The sequence below is a fragment of the Giraffa tippelskirchi genome, chromosome 9 (genome assembly GCF_054371585.1).
Source record: "Giraffa tippelskirchi isolate mGirTip1 chromosome 9, T2T-mGirTip1v1.2.pri, whole genome shotgun sequence".
Lineage (NCBI taxonomy): Eukaryota > Metazoa > Chordata > Mammalia > Artiodactyla > Giraffidae > Giraffa > Giraffa tippelskirchi.
Window position 1 is genome coordinate 48,721,403 of NC_137283.1, and position 15,998 is coordinate 48,737,400.

Here is a 15,998-nt window from a genome sequence, read left to right on the forward strand (position 1 = left end):
ACATTCATCTCTGTCAGATCTCTCCCTCACCACATCTTAAAATCTATTACATTAAAAATATTACTCAAACAAAAATGACTGTGCATGCACGCTCTCATCTATAATGGCAATTTTAAATACAAGGTACACCTTTGTTATTTGTAAACCTTGAAAGAAATAAACTTATTAAAAAAAAGAATGAGGGAGATGGGGTTTTGTTTAAAATGATGAGCCTCTCCCAGGCCACTTCTGAAATTTCCACAAAAGACACCAGGAGACAGACACTCACAGCAGCACTGACCGCTTGGACCAATCAGCCGGATGCCAGACCTTGAGGGAGACTCCTTGAAGTCCACAGTTAGTGGCCTCAGTGGCCCGTGCATCATGGGGCGGAACGTGGGACGAAGCCATGCCGGTGGCTCCTTTCGCTCCCCAGTGACACAGCCCTGGCCCTACACTCAAGGCGGATCCTGCGGTGGGCCTGGTCCCGAGATGCCCCTACCTCCCCTCCCTTCAGCACAACTTCCCATTTCACCTCTGTTCCACAGCAACTCAGAGAAAACATGTGGCCGAGCGGGAAGGTGGCAGGGAGTCCGCTGCCCTGGGGGTGAAGGCGGGATGAATGCTGGAGTGCTGTGCTGTGACTAGTCTCCTTAGAATGAATTCTGGGCTCTCCACTTTGGCCTGCAAAGCCCAGCCCAGCTGGCTCCTCTGACTACACTCTTGGACATCTCTCCCTTCCTCTATGGCTATGGCTGTGCTGGCCTTCTGTCTGTCCCTGAAGTCTATCTGTCTCATTGGAGGCTCTGCAGGTGCCATTCCCTCACCTGGGCACATTCCACAGCAGCCTCTTCTCCCCACTAGAGCCTCACCTTCACTGACCACCTTCTCTAGAGTAGACCCCTCTGCATCATAACTGCCTCACTGGCTTTAGAACACGTAAAACCTTCAGAAATTCCTTTTTGTTTTTTTAAAAAAAAGACTTTTAAAAATAGATTCATATGCTTCTCATTTTTAAAAATGTTTTCTTTTTCCTTAAGGACTCACTCAATTTCATTTTATTTAATATTTTTGGCCACGCTGTGTGGCATGTGGGATCTTAGTTCCTCAACCAGGGATCGAACACGCACTCCCTGCATTGGAAGTGCAGAGTCTTAACCACTGGACATCCAGGGATATCCCAGAAATTACCTTTTCATTTTATTTTTTTTTAACTTATTTCTTCTCTGCCCCTCTTAACGGGCTGCCAGCTTCAGAGGGCAGGGACCCAGTCTTGTTCTCTGCTGGATCCTCAGCACTCTTCAGAACAGGGCCCAGCACCTACTTGTACCTGACAAACACTTACTGAATAAATGAATAAATGGATGGGAACTGGACCTTTCCAGTCACCCCACTGGTCCTCCAGAGACAGGTGGCCCTTTCAATCTCACCCCTTCCTACAAGCAGGCCAGGCCTTGGCAAAGGCCCCGGCTGGTCCCAGGGCTCCCTTGTGATTTGATTGTTGAGCGCCTGGCCCTGCCACACACATGCCTGCCCACCATGAGGAGCACCCATACCTCCATACTCTTAGCAGCAGAAGTGGCACAGGAGGGGTAGGAAGAGGACCCCAAAGTTATGGAATGCGAGGAGGTGGTCCCTGGTTGTGTGCAGAGCAGCACAGACAGCCAGCACCCTCCCCGCCATCCTTCAGGAGGTACCACTTCTTCCTGCCTGCCTGGAGGCAAGGCCAGGGCCAGAGAAGGCTCTAGGCCCAGGCTTCTGATCCTGCTTTGATCACCACAGCCCAACAAGAGCCAGGGCCCCCCTCCTGAGGCCCTTCCGCTCTCTTCCTGGGCTGACCTGGTCTGGAGCTGAGACTCCTGTCTGGGTGTCCTCCCCCGACTCTCTGTCCCTCTCCCATCCACCTCTCCGCTCATTCTTCATGTCCATCTTGCAACTGTGAGGTCAATTTTATTTTGACGTCACACTGAGGACTGCTAACTCTACAGGGTTTGGGGACTCCAGCTTCATCTGAACATCTGGAGCAAAGTGACCAGCACTAGGCCTCAGAGATGGGGCTTTGGAATCAGCACCCAGGGTATGGAGCCCAAGTTGTGGGGCACTGTTGGTTCTGACCGGTCCCTTCTTAAGGTTACTACCTGAGTCATCTCAGCCGGCTAAGTTGTTTCTGCCTCCAGGTAGCTGCTGGGCCTGTCCTAGCTGAAGGAAGCTCCCCCAGGCCCCTCCTAGCTCACACCTGCAGAAGCTGGGTCGGTCTGGTCGGCGGCCTCGGCCCTTCACCTCCTCCTCTGCCCAGCCCAGCCTGGTCCTGATACTCACTGTTATACGCAGAGTCCAGAGCTGCGCCCAGGCCTCTGACTCCAGAGATTTTTCCACAGCAATGATATCATCTCCCTTCATTTCTTCAAGAGCCTGTGGAGTATACACAAGGGAGGGCTGAAAGGAGCTGCACCCCTGGGGAGCCCCCTACAACCTAATGTCAACATGTAGCTTTCAGAGCACTGTCAGGGGCTGGGGGTGCTGGAAAAGGACAAAGGGAAGCTGGCCCTGGCTTCTCTTCACTGGGGACCTCTACTGTATAGGCCCCACGTTGGGCCCTCTGTGCACAGGGCCCCTCCTCCCCTTCCTCCTCCCACACTCAGGGGAGGACACCGCAGCTCTGACCCCATCACCCGCTGCTGAAGACCATGCTCCTCCCAGAAGACCTCCCCCCACCCCCCATCAAGTGCTTCAGGCCTTTCCCAGGGGAAGGTGGGTACAGGAGGCTCATACTCACCCTGCAGGGCATGGTCACCAGAAGGAGGAGAATTTTTTGCCAAAAGCAGACACAGCTGTGACACAGAAGAAAGGAAAGTGGTGTCAGAAAAGTGGGTGAGGCTACCTTCTAGTCAAGGCCATTCGGTGCGCCAAAGCCAAGCTTGGCCCGAGGGGCAGGGACCGCTCTGAGAATAACTAGGCAGCCACAGGTGCCGGGTGGCCCAGCCTGGAACCATTCCCCAGACCCGAACTCTGCCACGGTAGGGCCCGCAAGCACCGCTCACCACGGACCCGGCCGTAGGCACCGCTTACCTTCTGTCAGCTTGCCGGCCTGCTCCGCGGCCCCACCGGGGAGGATCTTGGAGAGCACGCTCTCCCCTTCGGCACCTGGCTGGCCGGCAGGAGCCCCTGGGGTCCCTCCAGACTTGGCTCCAGCCTTCACGCCTAGGGGGAAAGGAGCCACCATCATGAACCGTGCCTGGACCGGCTCTTCAGAGTCTGAGCAGGCGAGTAATGGCAACACAGGTGCCCTGTGCAATGGAAGGTGGGGAGGAGGATGGAGAAATCAAGAGAGGAAGGTAAGAATAGGAAGAAAAGGGGCGTGAAGAAGCAGAAAAAAGAAAGAAGTTGAGAACGATAAAGAAAGAGCAAGGAAGGGAAAGGCAAAGAAGAAGAGGGAGGAGGGAGGATGGAAAATAAGGAGCTAGGTCTTCGCACTATGCTCACCAGCCCCTCCCAGGCACTCCATTCGGAGCTGCTTGGGCCCTAAGACCCCCGTACTAGTGACCCGCTGGCTAATTCTAAGCCCAGGCTTGTTTCTGCTGGGGAGGCCTGCAGCGCTGCACTGGACACTTCTCAGGAAGCAGTGACAGCACGCAGTGTGGGGAAGCTCAGGGTGCCTGTCAGCGTAGGAAGAGGGCAGGTACTCTGGGTCATAGACAAGAGTGTCCAAAGGCAGGCTCACCTGCAGGGCCAGGTCCCAGTGGTGGCTGGGCCTGAGGAGGCCTCCCCTGCTGGGGTGCTTTGGTGGTCCCTTTAGAGCTGTTCGCCTGCTCTGCCCGTGGCTGCAAAACAGAACACAGCTGAGCTACTGCCCATCTGTTCTGCCCAGCCTGGAACCCAGGCCCTGTCCAAGCTGCGGTCCCAGCATCCACCCTGCGGGGGATCCGTGTGCCGGAGCCCTACTTACTGGTCCTGATGGCTGGGGGCCTGTGGCTGTCGGGGGGCCTGGCTGAGGCTTCCCTGCTGGCTGGCTGGCAGCAGGGGCCGGACCCCGGGCAGCTGGCTGGCCCTGCTGCTGCAGCCGAGCCTGCGATGGGGCCTGCTGCGGGGGCTGCAGCCCGAGCCCTTGCTGTGGCTGCGGCTGTGTCTGCGGCTGGCGCGACGCTGTGGCCGAGGGCGTCTGCCTGGATGGCGGCGGCTGGGATGGCTGTGGCCCTGGGGCTGCCTGCCGGCCTTGTGGCTGCGGTTGGGATTCTAGCTTTGGCTGCAGTGCTGCAGGCCCGGGGTGGGCCTGCCGGGAGCCCTTCTTGCTCTCGGAAGAGTGATGGTACGCTGACGGAGCACGGGATGGCTGTGAGTATTCAGCGGAGCTGGGGTACCCAGGCTGACCTTTCTTCTGCACAGCCGGGGCAGGGCTGGGCTGCGGGTGAGGCCGGGCCTCATGGCGACCCACGTCCCGAACATGTGGTTTGGCAGCACGCCGGCCCGGCTCCTCGCTGGCGTGGCGGCCCGAGTGCCGCCCGTGGTCACTGTGGTGTCGGTGTTCCTTGGCTGAGGCGTGGCGGCCCGGGCCACCCTCATCGTGTGGCCACAGGCCCTCCTCGGGGGGCTCATCGTAGTCGTGGTAGCCGTGCCTGGCAGGGCCTCGCTTCTGGGAGGAGGAGGAGACTGCGTGGCCCCCGTGGTGCCTGAACCGGTCAGAGCGGACATCCCGGGGCTTATCAAACCAGTCTGTCTCCTCCTGGCCCAGGTGATACGCTTCAGAGACCAAAAACAGAACACGGTCAACCCCCCGGGCTGGCCGCAGGGGGCAGGCCCAGCTGAAGCCATGCAAGGAAAACAGAGAGTGGGCGCCACAGCCACAAGCGTAACGCCACGTCCCCAGCCCCCCCTCCCACCGCCGGGGCCAGGGCGTGGGTGGAGCAGGAGGAAGGGCAGCCAGCAGCAGGGCCCACCAGGTGAGGCACCAGGCCTAGCCCCGCCGGGACATCTCAGGGCTCAGGGCCCCATGGGCAGGCAAGGCCCCCCAGGTGCTGAGCATCCGCAGACATCACCCCCAGCTGCCATTACCTTCGCTGTCAGAAACTACGCAGTGGGAATCATCCAGGATGTAGCCCTCGTCACGCTTATATGAGTGGGACCGCGGTCCCTCCTTGACGTGCTCCTGGACATCGGGCATGGAGTGGCTGGAGCAGAATGGTGGGCAGGTGTCCCCGGGGGGGAGGGGGCCCCCAGCAGGGCGGGGCCGCCCCAAGGGGCTGACAGGGCTCTCCTCTTCAGAGGCCTGGCTCCGCATGGGGGGCCGGGTCCGGCCGTGGGCCATGCTCAGAGATGAGGGCTTGGAGCCCGCTTTTTGAAGTCGCTCCACAGCCTCCCGTTCCCGTTCGTATCCCTTGCCCCGGCCCCCGAAGTCATGGCTGGACAGCTTCTCCCCGCTGTATGCGGGTGCCCCCCGGGACCGGCTGCTCCCACCATACACACGGTCATCCTCCTCTGCTGGGTCCCGGCTGGACACCCCATAATACCGCTGTTGCTCATACACATTCTTCTTGAGCCCGTAGGTGATTTCATCCTGGAACTTCCTGCCCCGAGAGGCCAGGCTGCTGCTGACTGCTGAGGAGGGGTAGGAAGCCAGGTCTGACTCCACATCCTTGGCCTCTTCGATAGGTGAGAACTTGGAGATCTTTTGCTCCATGCCCTGCTTCCGGTGCTTGCTGCGCTTCGAGGGGACGGCAGCCGGGGCCAGGCTCTTGGAGGGGTGCTTGGGCCCCGCAGGGCCTGGACTATACTTGTCCACTCGAGTGCCGTGTCTGTAGTCACTGTCGCTGTAATAGTGGGTGCTGGCTGGTCGGCCATTGCTCTCCACACCCCGGTGGTGGCTGCTCTTACCATGGGGGTCGTAAGAGTCTTCCTCGGATTCTTCCTCCCCTCTGGTATAGCAGCAGGGCAGTGCGGACCCTTCAAGGATCCCTGGTTCTCCTGGCTCTTTCGTTGGACGCCCACTGCTGCTCGGCCCCAGGGGCTCCAGTCGCTGGCTTTCAGGGGTGGTGGAGGTGCTGTCCTTGGTCAGTTCACTGATGTCGTCAATCATCACGTAGTTCCGCGGGACAGTCTGCTCCAGGCTGGTGTAGTGTGAGTCAGAGGAGTAGATGGGGGCTGGGCTCAGGCTCACACCGCCACGGTCACTGGCCCGTGGCAGCTCAGGAGCCTTGCCCTGTTCATAGCTGCTGCTGGCGGCGGGGCTGGGGCCGCTGTAGCTGGTTTCCGACGGGGCTGAAGACATGGCCATGATGGGGCTGGCGATCACCTCGTAGTTAGTGGGTACTTTCTGCTCCAAGTCAGCCAGTGATGTCTGGCGTGGCTTCTGTTGGGGGGCACGGCTGTCAGCCTGGGCTGGGAAAAGGGTGGTCTGTGTGGTTGGCAGGGGCGTCTGGGCTGTATAATGGCCCGGGGGACGGAACGCTTGCTGGCTGGGCAGGCCAGGCTCAGCGGGGTAACTGGTGCTGGGAGGAAAAGCAGGTGCTGGATATGTGCTGGGACCGGGGTAGGTGGGTGCCTGGTGGGCTGCAAATCCGTTCTGAGTTGGCCCAGCGCTGCCTGCAGGGTACAGCGGCGCTGGAGGTGGGAACCGGGGCGGCTGGAAAGCAGCGGAGCCGGAGGGAGTGGCAGGGGCGGCGGCAGCAGCAGTAACGGGGAACTCCGCGTACTGGCCAGCTGGGGTAGCGCAGCCCTGGAGCCGCAGCTGGTTGAGCTCACTGTCCGACAGGTAGTCGCGATGCTCACTGAGACCACGCAAGGGTGGGTAGTCACGGCCACCCCGGTCTTTGGCCAGAGACTCTTTGCGCTGGGTGATGCCCAGCTCCAGGTACTTGAGCTTGGCGTCGATCTCCTTCTCCTCCTCGTCCAGTTCCGCCTGCTTCTTGCGCAGCTTAGTGGACTCATGCTCCACCAGCCGTAGGTCCCGGTCCAGCTCCCGGAGCAGGCTGGCCTTGGTGGCGGGGACAGCGGCGGGCCCTACCAGCCCACGCTGCAGCAGGCTGGCTGCAAACAGCTGCGGGGGAGGAGCCTGGCCAGCCAGGGGCAGGTGAGCCTCCTCTGGAGGGGGGCTGGGCAGTGTCCGCTTCACCTTGCGGACCAGGCCGTTGGGCGGCAGCGCCGACACCTGAGACAGAGGGAAGGGCGGGCAGCACTGAGACCCAAGGTGTGGGTGGCTTGCTGGGGCACGGGGTAGAAGAGCCCTGGCCTGGCCGGGGTCAGCACCCTGGTTCTCCAGGCAGCCTTGAGGCCTGCCCTGCCCACTCAATGGCCTTGGAAGGAGAGCCTGTGATTGTTCTGGGCCTTCTCCTTCCCAGAGCTCAGGGCGGTGGGCGAGGAGGAAGGAGCAGGAAGGGGATCATCTGTGCTGATGCCCAGTACTGGCCTGGCCCCCAGTGGCTCTGAGAACCCCTGCTCATCTCCAGTGGGCTTATCACCTTCTGCCTCCCACTGAGTGTACTGAGGGCAGGAGAGTACGGGTTTGGCTCTGGGTGTGGGTCTGAGCAGCTGGCAGGGGCCAAGGGCAGCAGAGGGCCGTGGACAGGAGTGGAGAGGGTCTTGGGCCCACCAGATTCCCTAGAGGATCACAGCCAGGGGTGCGTGCTGACGAGGTCAGGAGCTGCAGGCTCTGAGTCTTTTCTGCCTCCTGCCCTCCTCCTCTCTCAAGTGAAAGGCAGTTCAGCCGCCTGTTCAGTCTCCTCCCCCCTGCAGCCCTGTATCACCCTCTGCCAGGCCATGCTCTCTGCCTGGCCCCAGCTTCCTTCACATCCCTGTCAGCCCCCATACTCTGAGGCTGCCAGACCCCTTAAGGGCCTCTGCAGCCGTATCTCCGGCTCCTTGGCTTCCTGGTCAGGGCTCCCTAATGTGCGCTCCGTGGGGCCCTGCTCACCTGCTTGTTCTGTGTTGCCTCAAGGTCCACACTACCAGAAGCTTTGCTCTCCCACTGTCTCTAGCTCCCTGGCCTCTGGGTTTTATGGACCACCCAAATCTCCCAAATACACTGGGGACTGACACTGGACTTCTTATGGTCTATCTTGCCAAGCAACTACACAAAGACCTCTCACTTGTTCTCAACAACGTGTCTTAAAGGAAATGCTAATCTGTCCCTAAACCTCAGGATGAAGGGTGGCCTTTGAAGGAATGGAACAAATTTCCCTCTTTGAACTCCTCATGCTGTTGTTCATCTCTTGTCATTTTGATCACATGCTATGAGTGCTCACGGTAGTGCGGCCAGTGCATGGGACCTCTGTGCTGAGCCTAGTGTGGAGCCAGGACCCCCTGCCTCTCTGACCTGCTCTCCCTGCCAGCGCTGACTCCATATCGCACCCCCTCCCCTCTGGGCTGCATACCCCAGGGCTCTCCTCCACAACCCCACCCCTCGAGGGCTCACCTCTCCCTTCTCTGCATCCTACCTAGAAAACAGGTCAGTATACCTCATAATGCCTCTGGCTCCTGCAGGCTCTCCCCAGGGCCACTGTGCAGGCACTTTCTTCAGTCCACCTGCCCACATTCTGCCCAGGAAGCTTCCTAAGATACTCATCTCGTCCTGTCTCACCTGCCTGAAACATCCAGAAGCTGCAAGCGCCTTTGAGAAAAGCCCATCCCTCCTGGCCTGGCATTCAAAGTCCTTGGTGTCAGGCCCTTGCCATCCCCATCTTCCCAACATGCCAGGCCCTCTCTCACAGTTCCAGGACATCACTGGCAACTAAAGTCACAGACAAGGAGCCGCTATCTAGGGGAGAAGACAGGTGTGTGAACAGACTCACTGAGGGTGGGATGGGGGCAAGGGACAAGATGAGGTGGAGAGCACACTGTAGCCTACGGGGATGGGCCCTGAAGGGTAGTCCAGGGGGCTGGGGCTTTGTGTGGGGCAAGGGGAGCCAGGCTGGAGCTGGGGACTGGGGAGCAGCTCAGCCAGGCCCATGTTACTCATTTTCCCAGGAAACATCCAGAGAAGACGTTTGGACTCGAAGGGGCACAGGCTGGATGGGAGAGCTGAGGAGGCCAGAAGGAGGAGGTGGCAGAGTCTAGGCCAGCTGTGGGCTGTGAAGAGGCAGCTCTAGGGAGGGGCTGAAGTTTCCAGCAGGGTCTAGATGGCCGTGGGGGCCCAAGTGTGAGTGTGTCTTGCCCAGGATCACCTTGCTAGGCTGTGGGCTCCACCAGATATGCACCCAATGTGCCTCCGACCATCGACTTCTAGCTCTGGGCCTCTGGAGCTGGAGGTGACTCCACTCCCACCCCAGGAGGTGCCCCTCCCTGTGGGGCCCCCCAGGCTAGGCCGAGACCCCTGTCCCACCCTGGCCCAGCCCCGGTGCCCATACCTGGCTACCCAGTCCCCCCTGGTGCTGGTAGAGGGGGAACCTCTCTTTGGCAGACTCCTCGGCGGTGGGGCTGAGGGGCTTAGGGTCAGACAGGGAGCGCTGTAGTGTCTTCATGGGGCGCGGCAGCGTCTGCTGGCGGAAAGCGCTGTCAGCTGTGAAGTGCTTCTGGGGACTCACGTGAGCCTTGTTCAGCCTCTCACTGGAAGCAAAGGAGGTGTCCAGGAGCCGGTGTGGGGACAGGGGGGAGACTGGTGAGTAGAGGACCTGGGGGGACTTGGGAGGCTGGCGGCTCACAAGCTGAGAGAGGGACTCCGGGGGCAGGTGGGCCTGGTATCCGATCTCCAGAGGATCCGGCTTCTTCTTTTCAAATCTGCCCAGGGGCCCTGGGGTGACGATCTGGATGCCAGGCAGGTAGGGACTGATGGCGGTCGGCCCCATGAGCTGCGGCCCGGCCACGCCCTGAGCTTGCCCCTCTGGCTCCGTCTGGCAGGCCAGGCTCTCGCCGCGCCCAGTCTTCTCAGGCGCCGATATGTACCTGATGATCTCCACCTTGGGGTCGGTGACTGCAGTGATGTGGATAGCTGGAGAGACTCGGGGTAGCTGGTCAGGCTCCGTCTGCACGGAGCAGTCGCTGATGGTCTGGATGCCCACGCTGCTCGTGGCCCTCGCGGCGGGGGCAGCAGCGGAGGAGGAGGCCATGGGATCGTGCTTGCTGTCGGAGCCGGAGTCTGAGTGGCGGGAGAGACGGGACCGGCGGCGGCGCACGGGCTGCTCCCACTCGGCGCTGTCCTCGTCGTCGGTCTGGACGCTGCAGTCGGTGCTCCGCCGCGCCCGGCGCCGTCGGGTCAGGAGGTAGCGGCCCTCTCCATCCTCGTCGTCTGTCTGCACACTGCTGTCCGCGATCCTCCTGACCCCGCAGGGCTCGGGCGCCGACTCCGGCTCGCACACGTCCCGCAGGCGTGGCATGGAGTGCCGCTTCTTGAGGCCGCCGCTGCGGCCCGCCTCCCACGGCTCCTCTGTCTGCAGCGACATGTCCGAGGCGGAGCTGGGGAGACCGCGGTGCGGCATAGGCTCACGCGGCTGCCCGGACCCCTCAGGCAAAGCGATAAAGGCCGCATGGGTCAGGGGTGGCCAGTACTGGCCGTTCTGGGCCAGCTCCGGGGCGGCCGGGGGCGGCCCTCTGCCAGGTGCCTCACAGGCCACAGGGAAGGGTGGCTTCTGCCGCTGCTTCTGTTCCTCCAGCTGCTGCTGTAGCTGCTGCTGCAGCTGCTGGATCTGCTCCAGCTGCAGGCGCTGTTGGGCCAGCTGCTCCCGCTGCAGGGCAAACTGCGCCTGTCGCTCCTCCTGCTGCTGCTGCAGCACGTGATGCTTGAGGGTCTGCAGCTCCTGCAGCTCCCGCTGCACCAGCAGCTGCTCCTCCTCACGGTGCCGCTGCAGCTCCACACGCTCCCGCTCCAGCTCCTCCTGCAGCCGCAGCTGCCGCAGCTTTTCCAGCTCCACCCGCTCTCGCTCCAGCTGCAGCAGCTGCTCCTGCTGCTTCCGCTGCCTCTCCTCCGGCAAGGCATCCTCCTTCTCGAGCCCCGGCCGGCCCAGGGCCCCGCTGCCACCCCCGGGAGTGGCCTCTCCCAGAGGCTTCTGGCCCGCCCCCAGGGCTGGGGCTGCTCCCACCTCCTTGGCAGCAGCAGGGGGTGCTGTGGAAAGTGGTTCTTCCTGAGCAGCCCCGGCAGGCAGCTCTGGCCTGGGGGGCCCCCCAGTCCCTGGGGCCTTGGCAGCAGCTGGCTTCCCCAGATAGAGGGGACCCTCAGCGGGTGCAACACTGGCAGGGGTGGGGAATCTACTTGGTACAGGGTATCGGTACAGCCCCGTGGGCCCGAGAGGTACGCGTGGGGCAATCATGGGCATGCGCGTCAGGCTGGCAAGTGGCACGGCTGCGACTCCGCCAGATGCATAAGGCCTGTATATGCCGCCACGCACCATGGGCCGTAGGACTGAGGCAGGCTGCGTGGTGATGGGCAGTGTTGCAGCAATTGGAGTGTTGATGGTTGAGTAGATCATGCCGTCGGCTGCCCGCACGGTGGCTGTGGATGGCAGCAGCTGTCTGACTGCTGCAGCCTGGCCAGCTGTAGGCCGGTACTGGGCCAGGTTTCCAGGACTCCCCTGGCCCTCTGGGAAGGTGGGGTTCCCAAGGAGGCCAGGTCTCAGGGGAGCCAAGCCCTGCGGGGCACTGAGCCCGGGCTGGGGCTGATACTGCATGAGATCAGGGCCCCCACCACCGCTGCCGTGCCGCCCTCCGTACTGGTCCATGGAGTTGAGGGCCGCACACATACGGCTTATCTCACGGGCTGTGGTGGCGCTGTATTGGGCCAGGCTGGCCTCCTGGAAGCCAGCTGCGTCTCCCCGTGGGCCATACCTGTGGTCCGAGTAGATGTTTGACACTGAGCTGTAGCGCCGCATGGGAAGTTGGTGAGTCAAAAGGTCTGTGGGGTGACGTAGGTCAGTGAATGAACCGTACTGCAAGCCCTGGCCGAGGTAGCGGCCATCTGCAAAGCCCAGGCTGTAGGAGTGCTTCAGGGAGCTGAGGTCCATGGCCGAGTCTCGCCCAGGGCCCTGGAAGAGCTGCCCAAACCTGTGGGCGTGGTAGTTGAGGCCGGCCTCAGCCAGATTGGTGTCAGACATAGAGGAGTACAGCCTGCCGGGGAGGCCTTGTGGGTAGGGCCTCTGCTCCTCGTGGGGTCCAGGTCCCCCAACCACCTGCGCCCGGTAGGTGGGGGGCTCAGGAGGTTCCGGGTCCCGGGGACTGTAGAAGGGGCCACTGCTTTGGCCGGATGGGGCAACTTCTGCCACACTCCTCTCAGGTGCACTTGGGGTGGCGCGGAAGCTGCCCGTGCAGCTGCTGCCAAAGGGGAACTTGTAGACCATGTCGCAGCATGCCAGCTGGCTCTCAGGCCTCATCCCCGTGAGGTCCAGGGCCCCTGCCGCCTCCTCTGGGAGCAGTGTGCTCACGGTGCCTGCTGCGCCTTCGCCCACCTGCACCACCACCGTGTGCGGCTTCCTGGCACCTGGCAGGGCGTGCGACCGCAGCTCTGTAGTGGCAGCCCGATGGGGTTCGGTACCAGGCTCTGGCACTGGGCCCGACTTGAGGCCAACACTCTGGGCCGGGCCCACCTGAGTGATCAAAACGTCCCTTCTGGCCAGAGGTGCTACCTGGTTGGACAAGTTATACCTGGCAAACTTGGTCTCCCGGGGTCTTCCCCGAGGCCCACCACGATACGGCGCGGTCTGGACGGCCTGCTCTACCTGCTTGACCTGGGATAGGCACACTGGGCTCCCTGCACCCTGGCCAAAGTCAAGCCGGCTCTGGGAGGGGTCTCCATAGACCACAGGCTGCTTCTGCTGAGCCATGAGCACAGAGGAGGCCATGGTGATGCTCACGGTGGTGGCAGTGCTGAGAAAGGCATGTGTCTGCTCCTGGGCATTGAGGTTGATCACCAGAGGCTGCACAGCGGTTGACTGGCGTCCCGGGATTGGATCCAGAGCCAGGCCGTACTTCCTCGCTTCCACGGCCAGAGAGGTTAGGTCCATGCCCTGGTCAGTGAGGATGATGGGCGTGGGCTTGATGGCGGTGCGAAGGTCTACCACGGCACTGCCCGGGGGCCTGGGGCCGGGCTCAACCCTAGACGTTCCAGGGACGGAGGAGATCCGGCACAAGGAGATGTTCTCGGCAGGCAGGGCGCCCCAGCCATACACTGCCAGGGGCCCATCTGCACCAGCGCTGGGTGCCCGCGGGAAGCCAGGGGGCCCAGGCAGCTCGGGGGGCTGAGACCCACTCGGAGGTGTTGTCTGGCTGTAGCTATGGGTGGTGGGCTGGGTGTCAACAGGTGAGCACACTGGGGAAGTGGAAGCACTGGCATGGACCATCTTGGTCTGGCTGGAGGCATCTGATGCCAGGGTGATAACCATGAACGGGGCATCCTGAGAGGACTGCTGCCATACCAGGTGAGGCGTGCTGGGTCGGTGTGGTGTTTGTGTGCCCTGAGCCACTGTGGGTGTTGGTGCAGGGGCACCAGGGCTCCGTGGCATGTCTGAGGCAGGGGTCGGGCTTGGCGTCTGTGTAGAGAACTCCACAGTGGCCCTTGGGCCCAGCTTGCCAGGGGAGAATGTGGGACTCTCTGAGGGAGAAGATGGAGAGAGAGGGGGGCTGGAGCCCGCAAAGTAGGGATATCCCCGGGAGGTCTGTGGGGGGCCACTCTCACCCTCACTCACGCCCAGGGGCTTCTCTCTGGTAACCCGCCCAATGACAGCTGGGCCACGGGGGCCCTGGGGTAGCTCCTCAGTTTGAGACCCATAGTTTGCAGTGGCCGGGCTCTTTCCATAGCCATGGCCAGCAAAAGAGGGCGAAGGGCTACGCTCAGAGGCTGCTGGGGAAGTTGGAGCCATGTACCCTCGTGGCAGGCCAGCCGGACCAGGGGTTGCAGCCATGGAGGCCGAGGCCCCGGGGCCCTGGGCAAAGCCTATGCCTACTTCCTTGGAAGTGGAGCTGGGGGAGGCGGGAGTGCTGTGCAGCTTGATGGGGTCCTGAGGCTCCTTCGCAAAATGCTGAGTCACACGGACATCAGGGATGACTCGGCCCCCGCTGCTGTCTGAGGTGGTGGAGGTGGCGAAAGACACGGGGGCAGCGAGCTGGGTGGGACTGGTACCAGGGGTGAGTGGGCCGCCATTCTGTTTCATCGGGTCCATGTACGCACTCTCGGCATTCAGAAACTGCTTCTCCTTCTTCTTGTCCTCAGCAAAGGCCAGGTCCCGCGAGGAGGCCTGGTGCATGCGGGCAATGTTCTGGGATGTCTGGAGGATTTCCTGGTACACGGCTGCTCCCAGGCCGGCTGGCGTGCCCTCCGCGGCCGGCTGAGCAACCCCGCCATAGTCACGGTCTGGGGTGTCCTGGTATTCAAAGGAACCCTGGGCCCGGGGAGCTGCGGGCTGAGAGGGACCACTGTGGGGCCCATGGGCCCCTGCTGCCTGGCCCTGTTGCCGTTGGAGCAGCTCGGCCTTCCGCATCATCTCCTCGTAGGCCTCCTCAGCGCTCTTGAGGGGCCGGCCGGAGCTGGGGGTCATGGTGCTGCCCGAGGGGGTCTCAGTCGGAGAGTAGAGGGACATGAAGGTGGGAAGGTTGTACTCGCTGCCTGACTTGTAAAGCCGGCCGGGGCCCCCCTCCGGGGCCTCGGCCTCCGAGTCGAGGGAAGGTGAGGGCGAGTACTCGGAGCAGGAGGAGCGATGGAGCTCCTCCATCTCGGCCGCCTGCCTCAGTTCCTCCGTGGGTGAGGCATCCTCGATGGGCGACAGGTTGCTGGGGGGTGTCTTGGAACGCTCGCGCCGCCGCTGGGCCCGCAGCTCCTCCTTGTCCCGCCGGGTCTTGCGGGCTGTGCTGCGGATGCGCTGCTGCTCCACCTCCCGCATCTTCTCCTGCTCCCGCAGCAGCTCCTCCTCCTCCCTCAGCTCTTCCTCCTCCGAGGAGTCCTCAATGGTGGGCAGCAGAGGCCCGTGCGAGCGATGCCGGGCCTTGCGCTGCTGCTTGGCCTCCTCCAGCCGCTGCCGGCGGCTGGGGCTGCTGTCACTGTCCTCCTCCAGCGAGGACAGGGAAGTGGGTGAGGTACCCGACGTGTAGCTGGGCGTGGAGGCCGGCAGCGTGGACGAGTGCTCCCCGCGGGAGCGGTCCTCGGGCGAGCCCGTCAGGCTCTCCATCTCCAGCTCGGGCTCCCGGTCCAGGCTGGGGTCGGGGCCCGGGCCCATGTCCAGCTCATGGCCGTAGCTGCCCGTGCTATTGAGCTCGATGGTCTTGAAGCGGCGGAGCCCGCCCTGCAGGGCCCCGGCAGTGCCATCCACGTCCTCTGGGGGGCCTCCCTCAGACAGCAGCTCCTCGTAGCCTGTGGTGGCATTGTGGGGCAGGCGCCTCTTGGGCGGCGCTCCCGGCTCTTGGCTGGGCTCGGGCCGGGGCCGGGGGCCGCCCTTCTGGGAGACGTGCTTGGCCGGGCCGGGCCCAGCGGGGGTGGCCTCGTCCTCCTCCAGGTTGTCTTCCTCGGCGCTCATCTCCAGGATCTGCCGCCGCATGAACTCCTCGTCGGTCAGGTCTGCCGCCCGGGCCGGGGGCTGGGGCGGGAGAGGGGACAGGCCGCCCTCGCTGCTGTCCTCTACGTAGTCGTGCCGTAGCTGGCTCCCAAAGTCGTCGGAGGACTCCGCTGCGTCCTGCTGCTCCCCCCGGCGCCCCCACTCTGCGGAGTCTTCTTCCTCCTCCAGGATCTCCTCCAGCTCCTCGTCGGAGTTGAAGGCCTCGGGCATGATGGACAAAGAGTGGGGCCGCCGCTTCTGCTCCTCGGCCCTGCCACTCGGCGGCCTGCTCCGCGCGCCACTGGGGACCGGGCCCTGGGCCTCCAGCGAAGGCCGCATGCTGCTCCCCACCTTGTGGAGCTCCGAGGGGCTGGGTGGGCGGGGCCCCGTCACCCCGGCGCTGTCCAGCTGCTCCACCTCCTGCTGCACAACACCGGTGATCTCGCTCTGCGAGCTGGAGATGCCATCGGACGAATAGCCTGTGTCGCTGAGGCTCTGTGGGCTCCGAGACAGGTCCTGAGAGTAAGCCTTGCCCCCCGGCTCCTACAGTGGGCAAGAAGCAGATGCTGACTGCCGAGGGCA

The 15,998-nt window shown here is 62.8% G+C and overlaps 1 protein-coding gene across 1 annotated transcript in view; it reads right to left on the reverse strand.

Annotated features, from left to right (window-relative positions):
• Positions 1-15,998, reverse strand: part of BSN (bassoon presynaptic cytomatrix protein) — a 78,714-nt gene that overhangs the window by 1,922 nt on the left and 60,794 nt on the right. The window contains exons 5-11 of the mRNA XM_081525435.1: positions 9,315-15,959; positions 5,029-7,120; positions 3,926-4,716; positions 3,701-3,800; positions 3,049-3,180; positions 2,756-2,810; positions 2,299-2,391 (exon numbers count right to left, since the gene is read on the reverse strand). Of these exons, the coding sequence (XP_081381561.1) occupies positions 2,770-2,810; positions 3,049-3,180; positions 3,701-3,800; positions 3,926-4,716; positions 5,029-7,120; positions 9,315-15,959 (9,801 nt within the window). The 3' untranslated portion in view covers positions 2,299-2,391; positions 2,756-2,769. The remainder of the gene's footprint in view (positions 1-2,298; positions 2,392-2,755; positions 2,811-3,048; positions 3,181-3,700; positions 3,801-3,925; positions 4,717-5,028; positions 7,121-9,314; positions 15,960-15,998) is intronic.